General features: G+C 35.1%; 1 protein-coding gene across 4 annotated transcripts in view; it reads right to left on the reverse strand.

Annotated features, from left to right (window-relative positions):
• Nucleotides 1-11,749, reverse strand: part of rad52 (RAD52 homolog, DNA repair protein) — a 61,208-nt gene that overhangs the window by 41,125 nt on the left and 8,334 nt on the right. For all 4 annotated transcript variants that reach the window (XM_039770089.1, XM_039770088.1, XM_039770087.1 and 1 more), the window contains exons 4-6: nt 6,143-6,236; nt 3,646-3,713; nt 3,037-3,155 (exon numbers count right to left, since the gene is read on the reverse strand). In XM_039770089.1, the coding sequence (XP_039626023.1) occupies nt 3,037-3,155; nt 3,646-3,713; nt 6,143-6,236 (281 nt within the window). The remainder of the gene's footprint in view (nt 1-3,036; nt 3,156-3,645; nt 3,714-6,142; nt 6,237-11,749) is intronic.

Here is an 11,749-nt window from a genome sequence, read left to right on the forward strand (position 1 = left end):
AAAAAATACCATTCATCTTTAGGTGCTTTTTTTTATGGACCAAGTAACAAATCAACAGTGACCTAACATTTCTCGAATTAGTTCATCCGGTAACAGATATGAATGCACTTAAGTAGGGAGGTGAAACATCACAAGTCAGAGTTACACATACTCACAGAGCACGTTATCACAGCAAGAGAGCTAAAATTCTTTCTGCCTAACTCCAAAACACAGAACGCATGTTTTATGAGATAGAAGGAGCTGTACTTCAAACTATGATAAATGCTGAATACAGCATTTAACATGAATGCTTCATATTTGGACTCGTACTCTCATTCCTCATTGACTACAAGATGCCTGGGAGAAGTACTTAACTGTTTAAAACAAAATTAATAAATACAGTAATCCCTCGCTAGATCGCGCTTCGACTTTCGTGGCTTCACTCTATCGCGGATTTTAAATGTAAGCATATCTAAATATATATCATGGATTTTTCGCTGATTCACGGATTTCTGCAGACAATGGGTCTTTTAATTTATGGTACATGCTTCCTCAGTTTGTTTGCCCAGTTGATTTCATACAAGGGACGCTATTGGCGGATGGCTTAGAAGCTACCCAATCAGAGCATGTATTACATATTAACTAAAACTCCTCAATGATATAAGATATGCTTCCCGCGCTTGATTGTTTGCTTTTCTCTCTCTTTCACCCTCTCTGACATTCTCTGCGCCCGACGGAGGGGGTGTGAGCAGAGGGGCTGTTTGCCTAGAGGATATGGACGTTCCTGTACAAAATGCCGCTTTATCGCGGTGCTTCGGCATACTTAAAAGCACGTATTGATTTTTTGATTGTTTGCTTTTATCTCGCTCTCTCTCTCTGACATTCTCTGATACTGACGGCGCTCCTTTGAAGAGAAGATATGTTTGCATTCTTTTAATTGTGAGAAAGAACTGTCATCTCTGTCTTGTCATGGAACACAGTTTAAACTTTTGACTAAAGGGTGTTATTTCATGTCTAGAGGGCTCTAATAATGTTAACAGTGTGGGAGAGTTTATAAGGGCTTAAAATATATAAAAATAACCATACAAACATATGGTTTCTACTTCGCGGATTTTCATCTATCGCGGGGGGTTCTGGAATGCAACCCCCGCGATCGAGGAAGGATTACTGTACATCATTTCTCAACTCAGTTATTTTTAACAGTCATGGTATACATCGATATGCCACATAAAACTATGCTCAAAATGTAAGTGTTTCTTATAAATACTTTGTCTGTTCTTACAGTTTGTAATAGAGCTAATGGATACATGGGTCCACGGATAAAAAACCCTTAAAACCTATGGAATATGTCCGCTATTTAAGACAAAAATGCAAAGAGTTTTGATTTTTGTCTTGAGATTACATATATATTGCAAAACAGCATATCCATGTTATTTAAGAAGGAAAAAAGCAAAAAAGTGTGATATTAAATCATTTTATAAGGAGACTGGCTATGAACTTTATTTTGCTTTCGCATTCTTCTCTGTGGCAAACTTTCTTTCCAAGGGACATGGGTTCATCTAGAAAAGCAATCACCAAGCAATAACAACTGAACCGAATTACAGGCAGTGGTTTAAGTTGAATTACAGGAGGTTCTTTTTGTTGTTGGCATCTTGGTTATCATTGTGATGCGGTATTAATTTTATATGACATTCAATTCCCAAAGGAGTGTGTGGATATAGGTATTGAAGAGTCTTGGGTCCCTCTTGTGGACTAGAATGAGTCAGAGCGCAAGGTGCCTGTATGCATTAATAAGCCCATCTCAAGCCCTGGTATACAATCATCCATGAGGGCAGGAGCAATCCCTGGGCAGGTTGTCATTCCATTGAAAGAATGAACACGCACACACAGGCTAGAGTAAATTTAGCAACACCAATTCAGCAAAGTTTAATCAGGCTGAAGTTTAATAAGTTCAGTATTTGCATTTTAATATAAATAAAGTGATGGCGCAGACCTTTCAATCCTGTCTCACAGCGCTGTGGTGTACGAGTTTTACACATTTTCCCTGTGTATTTACAGACTAGTATGAATGAATATCAGTGATTTTACTCTTTTCGGGTTGTTTTCAACTCTTACTATCCAATCCTCAGCCACGACAACTCATCTACAAGGAAGACATTAGCTAGTTATTGATAGCTCCTTATTCAGCTGATTACTTATTTGCAGCTACTTAGATTTTTTTAGAAAGCCAAGCAACCTTTTCTAACTTTTATGAAAAATACAATACAGTGTAATATGTTCAGTTCTTATTTATTACAAAATTATGAAATTCATAGGTGCTCTTTTCACAGCACTGTCTCTTGCCATGACTCTCGCTGTGTTAAATAACAGAAAATGTAATACATTCAAAAGTCTAATTTAATGTGTCAAATTAATATATACCATGACTTTAAAGAAATAACTTTATCTTGAAAAATATAAACTTATCCTTTAAGTAAACCAACTGGCTAGGGAAAATGAGGGCATTCATAAATCAGAAAAAAATTAACTTAAAAAAAAACACCTTTTAAAAATAACACTTTACAAATGCTAATATGTCAATGTATAATTAAAGAATTAAGTATATTGGAAGAGAAAAGATAAAACCTTCCATATTCCTTTAAACAACCTAAACCTTTAATGTCCTAACTATTTTCATCTACATAAAAATTTGCTTCATACTGAGACATTTCAAGTTATTTTGAACCTAAGCTTTGAAATTATATCATAAAATTGTACAAAACCTGCTAAAGCAAAAAATAGATGGAGATGAAGAATTGAACTATTTCAAAAAACAAAAAGACTTTTGTGCTATATTTAAAGACTACGTGACCTTGTATTAAACTATTGCACTGCGTGGATGCTGGTTTGTGCCTTAACCATGGAAACACTTTTAATGTCCGTAAAAATATGCACTTCATAAAATCACCATAAAAACACTTTATCAATGAAAACTCCTATACTAGGTGAATATAATCTTGACATATAAAGATTCAACATATCAACAGGATATCTTAAATAACTTCTTTAATACAGTACTTAAGAGCTCTTTTCAGTCCATCAGTAACAGCTTCCTTTCTGGCTTTTTCTAAAGATAAAGCTTTAGACTTCAATCCCTCGCTTACTCCGTACCCTACATCTTCATGGAAAGACCCATCCTAAAAAAAAATATATAAAAATTAGCAAATTGCTTTGTTAACAACACTTTAAGAATTCCCTTTGTAATAATTAAGGAGTTATTTAGATGGATATGATGAAAGCCTCAAATAAAAAGGTTTAAGTAGGGAATGTTTATAGTTGAATGTCTAACTAAAAATATTTTGGAACAATACTCCAGGCAAATTTCAGCCAAAATCAAAATGAACAACTAAGACAAAGAATCTCCCCTTACCAAAAAGTTGTTACAACAAAACACACAATAAGAGGACATTGGTATCACCATAAAAATCTCAAAGTACAGTAGTTTAATGATATTCTTTTGAATGTACTAGAACAGTTCAACAGAATAACATGTAATTTACTCGGGTCTGCTGCTACCCTAAAAACAACAAATGTGTAACAGGTATAAATAACAGTTAGTGTTTAAAAACAATACAACTAACTGTTCATTTTGAGAGAAAGTCAAATGTAATGAAATACCAATCTTACCTTGAGCTGCACTTTCACAAAAGCACTAACCCCAACATAGAACTTTCCATTAACAAGATCAACAAAATCTAAATAGAAAAAGGTAAAAATATTGTTCATTAAATTAATAAATAATTTTAATCCAATATTTGCAGTATCCGAGAACCCAAATTTGTTAATTATTAAATTAAGTACTGCATTTTCCCTGGTTAAAAAAAAAAAAAACCTTAAAACCTAGGCAGAGTTTTACTCATCAGAAAAACTAAGAATTTACTATATTTGACTAAAGTGGAGACAACAGTCCATTTCTTTCAGTAAATAATGATTTGATAAGTAGGAATATTTAAATGTTGTGCAAGGAATGAACAATAATTTGATTTGGGACAAAAAGAGTAGCCTCACCTACTATGAGATACAGAGGTGTTCCAGAGAATTTAAAGCATGTTTTGAAATTTGATGTTATAAAATTTTATTTTAACAAAAAAATGACACATTTTCATGTACTATCATAAATCACTATTTGTGCTGCACTTGAAGATTAATTTAGCAAATGCATGCTTACAGGTGACTGAAATTCCCTAATGGGAAAGCAATATGAAACAGATGACAGACCTAATGTTGTGGGATATACTTCTAAACATTGAGGTTTTATTTCCTAGAGATATAGATATATATTTGAGAGAGAGAGAGAAACTGAAGACACATAGATTTACTCTGCATCTGATAGACTTCAGATGTGTACAAATCTGTTAGTGCATTTACAGATCATTGAAAAATACTATAGGCCTCATAAAAAGTGATTAAATGAAAAGCAATTGACTCAAGTATATCTGCATGCTTTTGGATATGTCATCCACCAAAGCAAGAATGAAAAGAGAAAAGTACTGCTTATTCTACAAGTATATTTTAAAATGGCCTGGACACACATGTTGGTAACCTTAGAAAAGGTCATAAATAACTAGAGGAGAGTGATTTTTTAAACTAGCAGTATTCTTTAGTTAGTATCACACATCTTTAAGCAGTCATTCAGCCTATTTAAATTAAGAAAAGTTGTCACTCAGCTGTTTGGTGTCATTGTCTGTACCACACTGAACATGGAACAGCGAAAGCAAAGGAAAGCTTTGTCTGAGGAGATCAGCAAGAAAATTATACTTGAATATGTTAAAGGAAAAGACTAAGACCATCTCCAAGCAACTTGATTTTTCTATGATAACACTTGCAAATATTATTAACCAGTTTAACAGTAGAATTACCAGAGCCTACGAAAAAGCTCGTAGATCCATCCCACCTTAAACCGCTTTTCACCTCTCCATCAGCATCTTTTGTCCCTTAAATGTGTTGATAAGCAGCAAGCAGACTGCTATCGCATCCCCCATCGGCGCACAGTTTTCTCAGCTCAAGTCTGTTTACCTGCGTGTCAGTTGCTTGGAGTTGTATAGAGTGAGAAGTCAAGCAAAATGACACCTTTTATAAATACCATATTGTTATTTGGAACACATGCATTTAATGTGTATTCCGTGTCTATAACGATCTATTTAAACACATCGTTAAAAAAGAAACATTTTTCATGTTTTAGTAATAAAAAAGAACACCATACCTACTTGGAGGGAGGGAGCTTGATTATGTGTTGGGGCCGTTTTGCTGCATTTGGCACGGGATGCCTCAAGTCTATGTAGGGAATAATGAAATCTCAAGACTATCAAAACATTCTGTAGCGAAATGTACTGCTCAGTGTGAGAAAGCTCTGTTTCAGTTGCATGTCATGGATCCTCCAACAGGATAATGACTCATAACACACAGCTAAAAGCACCCAAGAAAGGCTAAGGACAAAACATTGGACTATTCTGAAGATACCTTCTATGAGCGCTGATTTGAATCCTAGCAAACATCTATGGAAAGAACTGAAACAGTCTCGATAAGGCACCCTTCAAACCTGACCCAGCTAGAGCACTCATGAAGAGTGGGTTAAACTACCTGTTGACAGGTGCAGACGTATCACTGAGAGCTAAATGAAATTGCTTGTTTGCAGTGATTGCCATTAAAGGTTGTGCAACGAAATATTACTTTAAGTGCGCTATCTTTTTTGTCTATGCCATTTTCATTTGTGTTATTTTTTAAACATTCTGTTGAATCAACAACAATTACTTTTTGTCAGTTTCAAGCCATTTTAGAGACAATTGTGGGATCTTTTATCTTTGTGAAGGGGTACCAACAAATGTGTCAACTGTATGAGTCCAGCAAAATCAGCACACTGGCATCTGTTAATAAGCATAATGCAACAGTGCCAGATATGAAACTCATAAAGTATTCACTTCTGCTGGCAAACAATGTAGTTAACTTTTAAGGAGCTTTGTAATATAATTACGGTAAGTGTTTTAACATAAAAGTTATACAAACTATAATGAAGATTACTTCAAAACTAAATATATTACATGCCCAAAAACTGCTTTGGAAACAATGTTGTTACAGAAAAAAATATATACATTTATATAAGGAAATTATATAAGGTGCTGCTTACCAACATTTTGTTGTGTAATTGAATGTGACCATCCATTATATCCAAACAACTCATTGGCCAAACCTATTACTTTGTGTCCTTCAATATAGCAAACCTAAAGAAACAGATAAGGAGTGATAGATTGTGTTCACCTTCATCAATTATGCAGCTAATAATAACATGTATTTGTACCTCTGATTTGCCATTCATTTTTATCAGTTTGAGTGCAATATTCCTTTATGATTAAAGTATTACATTTATTTTCTTTCTTGAATAAAAAAACAACAATGGACCAGTTTAATGAATAGAATTATAAGTTGTTTATTTTAATATGTCAAATTTTCTTTCCCCACCCACTTGGTTTATGCTGAATGTTACCTTTGTCATTACTACTGTCAACTACTCTCAACCTATACTGCTTTACTTTACATAGCGAAAACTATTAAACTAACTTCTTGATTAGTGTTAATCACGGAAATTCGCCAAAGCATTTTTCAATGTGAATATGCCATTTTTTTCCGGTGGCCTTGTTTGTCAAATATTTACCAAATATTTTCCTGGAAATTGTTTTTGTGGCTAGCTTAAACATTTTGTTCCCAGTGTCCCACAAAGGAACAAAAATCACATATCTCAATGCTTTTGTTATTCCAGGTTGTATATTTTCCTCTTTTACATGTCCAATAGTCACTCCTGACAGCAAAACAATCTCCCTGTACAATTCATCAAAACGCTGGAAGAGACACATGCAAGGTCAGACACAAAATGTCATGGTGACAGACTGTGCACACTTCAGCTATGCCAACTCTCTTCTCCTGTTTCTTAAAGCTGTACCAGGTGAGTTAAGCCATCTTTGTAAGCATTTTAATAAAAGATCCAGGGAAAACAACAAGTCACATATCTTAGAAATAAATGCAAGGGTAAAGCAGCTAAACATAAATCTTTAAGCCATCATGCATATAAAAAATAACCATGTACATGTACTTATGTTGAAACAAAAGCCACCACACAGCTGCATTAACTGCAGATTATAATGATTCAATGTCTCACCATAATTTACCAGCACAGCACCACAATGACCTGGCATCCATCCACAGCTGGGTTGGTTTTATATATATTGTAATAGACGGCTGGCATTAATATGTATTAATTATAAAAGAAAATCTTGAGACAAGACTATTGCCAAGAGATTTTTTCCAAGTCCCGCACTCCTCTCAACCATTTCCGGTTAACGGCCCATGCCCACGGTTCTCTCACCTCTCATTCATGTAAATGCTTTTTTCAGACACAGTTGCTACGCTCAAAGCTCTCACTTTAAATTCCCAATAAAAGAAGACTTATTATGTCCAAATCTTATTGAAGAATTTCATCACAAAGGGTTATCAACAGAAAAAATGAGTACATGGGCAATCCTAGCACCGAGAAACGAAGTGACAGCAACACTCAGTAACACTCACAAAACAAATATTGTATATTGACAGTCATGTTACGTTATTTTTAAAATGTTCCCTTTTCTTTTTCTAGCTTTTTTAACACACTACTTCTCCGCTGCGATACGCGGGTATATATACATATATATGTATATATATATATATCCCGATCTACATACTCGAATAATGGATACTTTATTCGCCATCAATGATTGTTTTGGTAAAGCCATACTCAGTGTATTCATTAGATGAACGGTAAAAAGTAAGAGCGAGGGAGGATGACTTATTGAGGCATGCAGGCTGTAGTGCGCGTCAACTCTATCTGAATTGCGCGATCACATTTGAAAAAATATATCTTTTCAAGTTCTATTTAGTCCATATGTGTCAAACTCAAGGGCTGGGCCACATCCGCCCGCGTGTAATTATATCCGCCCGCGAGATCATTTTATATACTGTATTATTGTTATTAAAGCCGGGTATATGAAGCGCTGGTAACACAATAAACTACAGATCCCATAATGCAGCGCTTCAGCTGCCTTGCCGAACACTTACGCGTTAATCAAGTCTAGCTTATGATGCTGCAAGTTATTGCGAAGCTAGCTCACCGATGCTGAAGAGAAAAGTTGATTCTGAAAATAGAGCCTTTAAAACCGATGGGAGGCTGAGTATATGTTTACTGAACCCGTGTGTCTCATTTGTGGAGCTAATGTGGCTGTAATTACAGAATTTAATCTAAGGCGGCACTATGAGACAAAACATCAGGGTAACCTGAATGCAATTCAGAAGATACAGAAAACAGCATAATTAAATAAGAATCTGACACTTCAGCGGACGTTTTAACCCGTGCACAATCACAAAGTGATTTCAAGTGAAGCTGCTTTTATGGGAGACATAAATGCACCAGTTCACCTTGCCCCACTTTCCCTGTTGCCAAGTAATGTTAAACCAAGTCGTCACTACGGTGTTCCCAAATCGCACTTTGCTGATAAACTGGCGCACTGCGCACTGAGTTTGCACGGCGCTTTGGTGACTTTGAAGAACAAAAAGTCCGTCTACATGCGGCTCGAACCTTGTGCATGTTTGGTAGCACATATCTGTGTGAGAAGCTCTTCTCAGTGATAAAGACTAACAAAACAGCACACAGGAGTCGCCTCACTGATGAGCACCTGCAATCCATCCTGAGAATCTCCACAACACAGAACCTCACAGCAAACAGAAACGAACCTGTGGCCAAAAAGATGCCAGGCGTCCAGCTCTAAAATGACATATGAGCAAAGACAACTGAATGATTTGATTTGTTATTGCTGAAAGGAACACATTTTATTTATATTTCCAGGTTTTGTTATGCAGCATGTTCATATTTGAATTTGTATAATTTTGACAGGATATATTTTTATGGAGAGCAAAATCTTTTGGGATATTTCAAATCTAAGTTTATTTTTTATATAAAATTACATAAGAGTAAAGAAATTTGAATGTTTGTTCTTTTAACGTTTACTTTATTTCTAACTTGTATAATTTAGACAGGATATATTTTTATGGAGAGCAAAATATTATAAGTTGTTTAAGGTTTGAGTTGATTTATTCACGAATAATATTCCTGTCTGTTTTTACCATTCCTACCAAAGATATTTCTGTCGACTAAATAAAAATTCCTTCTATTTAAAATTTAAATAGAACTTGAACAAATACGATAGTTCATAATATCCACGCAGACTTGCACGTAAGAGCGGGAGTCATCTGTTTTAACAAGCAGCGTATTGCACGGATACGAAATAGCCTGCCCCATTTAATTATTTAGGAATGGATAGATAAATTAAGATTTTGTATAAATAATGTTTTTAATTTTTCTTCCTCGATGGATTCTGGCACCGCCAGCAACAGCTGCTCGCACCCCAAAGGATATATATATATATAGATAGATAGATAGGATGGATAGATATGTGTGTATACACACTAATAAAAGGCAAAGCCCTCACTGACTGACTGACTGACTCACTCACTGACTCATCACTAATTCTCCAAGTTCCCGTGTGGGTAGAAGGCTGAAATTTGGCAGGCTCATTCCTTACAGCTTACTTACAAAAGTTGGGCAGGTTTCATTTCAAAATTCTACGTGTAATGGTCATAACTGGAAGCTATTTTTCTCCATATAATGTAATGGAGTTGTGCTGGATGGCTGAGGGGGTGGAGTTTCGTGTGACATCATCACGCCTCCTACGTAAGTACATAGAGAACAAGGAAGACCTCCAAACAGAGCTGAACAAAAAACGCCATTTCACAATTGAGAAGGCAGAAAATGATTTTGAAGCAAGTGATGCATACAAGCGTATTCATAAATACAAGCATATTCATAAGTACAGCTACTGCGGAAACAAAGCACAGCGTGAACCGTAAGTTTATATTATATTAAATTAAGTTCATAGACAGGCTGCCGCTGGCGTTTGTAATTTAGTGCCTGCCTATATAAGGCCGTCCAATCCAACAGAAACACTGCCGCTAAATATTCGCGGGTGAAGGACTGTGCTTATGCAGAGGAAGATGAGATCAGGGTGGTGTTTGGCACAAGCTCAGCGGAACTGCGAGAGAAAGTTTTCGAAGGAAGCAAAAAAATATGAAGCATCTGATACATACAAGCATATTCATAAGTGCAGCTACTGCGGAAACAAAGCACATGATACAAAAAGTCAATGTCCCGCTAAAGGAAGACAGTGTAAAAAAAAACCCGTGCATGCAGTGTGTCACGTCTCAGATAAAGAGGAAGACGAGCGGTTTATTGATGCAGTAAGAAACAAATCGATGAATGAAACCTGTTATCTTTACAACGATTGACAAACACAGAATGTAACTTGAACACAACACATCCTACAAATACGAACCTGATTGAAAGAAATAATAAGTGAATTAAAATCCTTGATGACAGCAACACTCAATAACACTCACAAAACAATTACTGTATATTGACAATCATGTTACATTATTTTTAAAATGTTTCCTTTTCTTTTTCATAACTCCTTTAACACACTACTTTTCCGCTGCAAAGCGCGGGTATTCTGCTAGTATATATATATATGCCAGCAACACTCATGACAATGACAAAACAATTACACTGTCAATCATGTTACGTTATTATTAAAATGTTTCCTTTTCTTTTTCATTACTTCTTTAACACACTACTTCTCCGCTGCGAAGCGCGGGTATTTTGCTAGTTTGAAGTATAAACCAGCCCTCAAACTAACAAGCCTGTTTATCTAAGCCGCATTTTCAAATTCTTCTTTATCTTATCTTTGTCTGATTAAAAATGTAATCTGCTACACTTAAAACAAGCTGGCTAAACAAACTAAACTACCATAATACCTTGCATAAAGGAACACTGCAACTAAATTACTGTAAAGCTTAGAAAGGCATGGGCTGAAAGCATGGTGGTTTTTGTGATCAGCCAATTTACAGATCACCGATCGAGTCTTTATACTGAAATTCGGCCAAGTTAAATCCGAAACTGAACGATCAGAGAATCCCTAATGCAATTTATTATTTTTAATAAAACTAATGTTAAAGGATAGGTTTGATATTTTTGAAATTGAAGTTATTTCTTCACAAACATTGTATATATGCATTTGTCATGCAAAATTGTCTTCTAAAGCTAAGCATTTTCTTTCAATTAAAAAAAATATCTTGCCCTCTGTGGAGCTTTACTAGGAAACTTAAAGGGGCATGAAGCGCCACCAGAAATAAAACACCAAAAACATACTGATGAAGCGGCAAAAGTTTTGATACAAGAAAACATGCCATGTTTCCAATGCACATTTGTGGGAACAAAAGTGATCTGGAAATAATTTTATTGCATATTCCTAGTACTATTTTTCTTGTGATAAAGATATTTTCTCTATTCATTTGTGTCAGTTCTAAAATAAATACAGTAATAAATCAAATCAAAACCAACCATTTGGCACAGAAAGTTTACTGTGATTTGGTCTTTCACAGAGAAATCACACTCTAGGTTGTGATTTTGTGAAAGATTATTGTGGAAAAAAAAAACATGGCTAAGAAGGTGTACATAGCTGATCTTTTTTTAAAATGAATGAATATCATATTTTTTCCTATAATTACATGTATAAGCTGTTTTACAATGAGAGTGAAATTACAAATGCAGTTCAATACTTAACTATCTTAGACATATTTATACGTTTTTAAGCCTTTA

This window comes from Polypterus senegalus, chromosome 11, assembly GCF_016835505.1.
Source record: "Polypterus senegalus isolate Bchr_013 chromosome 11, ASM1683550v1, whole genome shotgun sequence".
In the NCBI taxonomy this organism is placed as follows: domain Eukaryota; kingdom Metazoa; phylum Chordata; class Cladistia; order Polypteriformes; family Polypteridae; genus Polypterus; species Polypterus senegalus.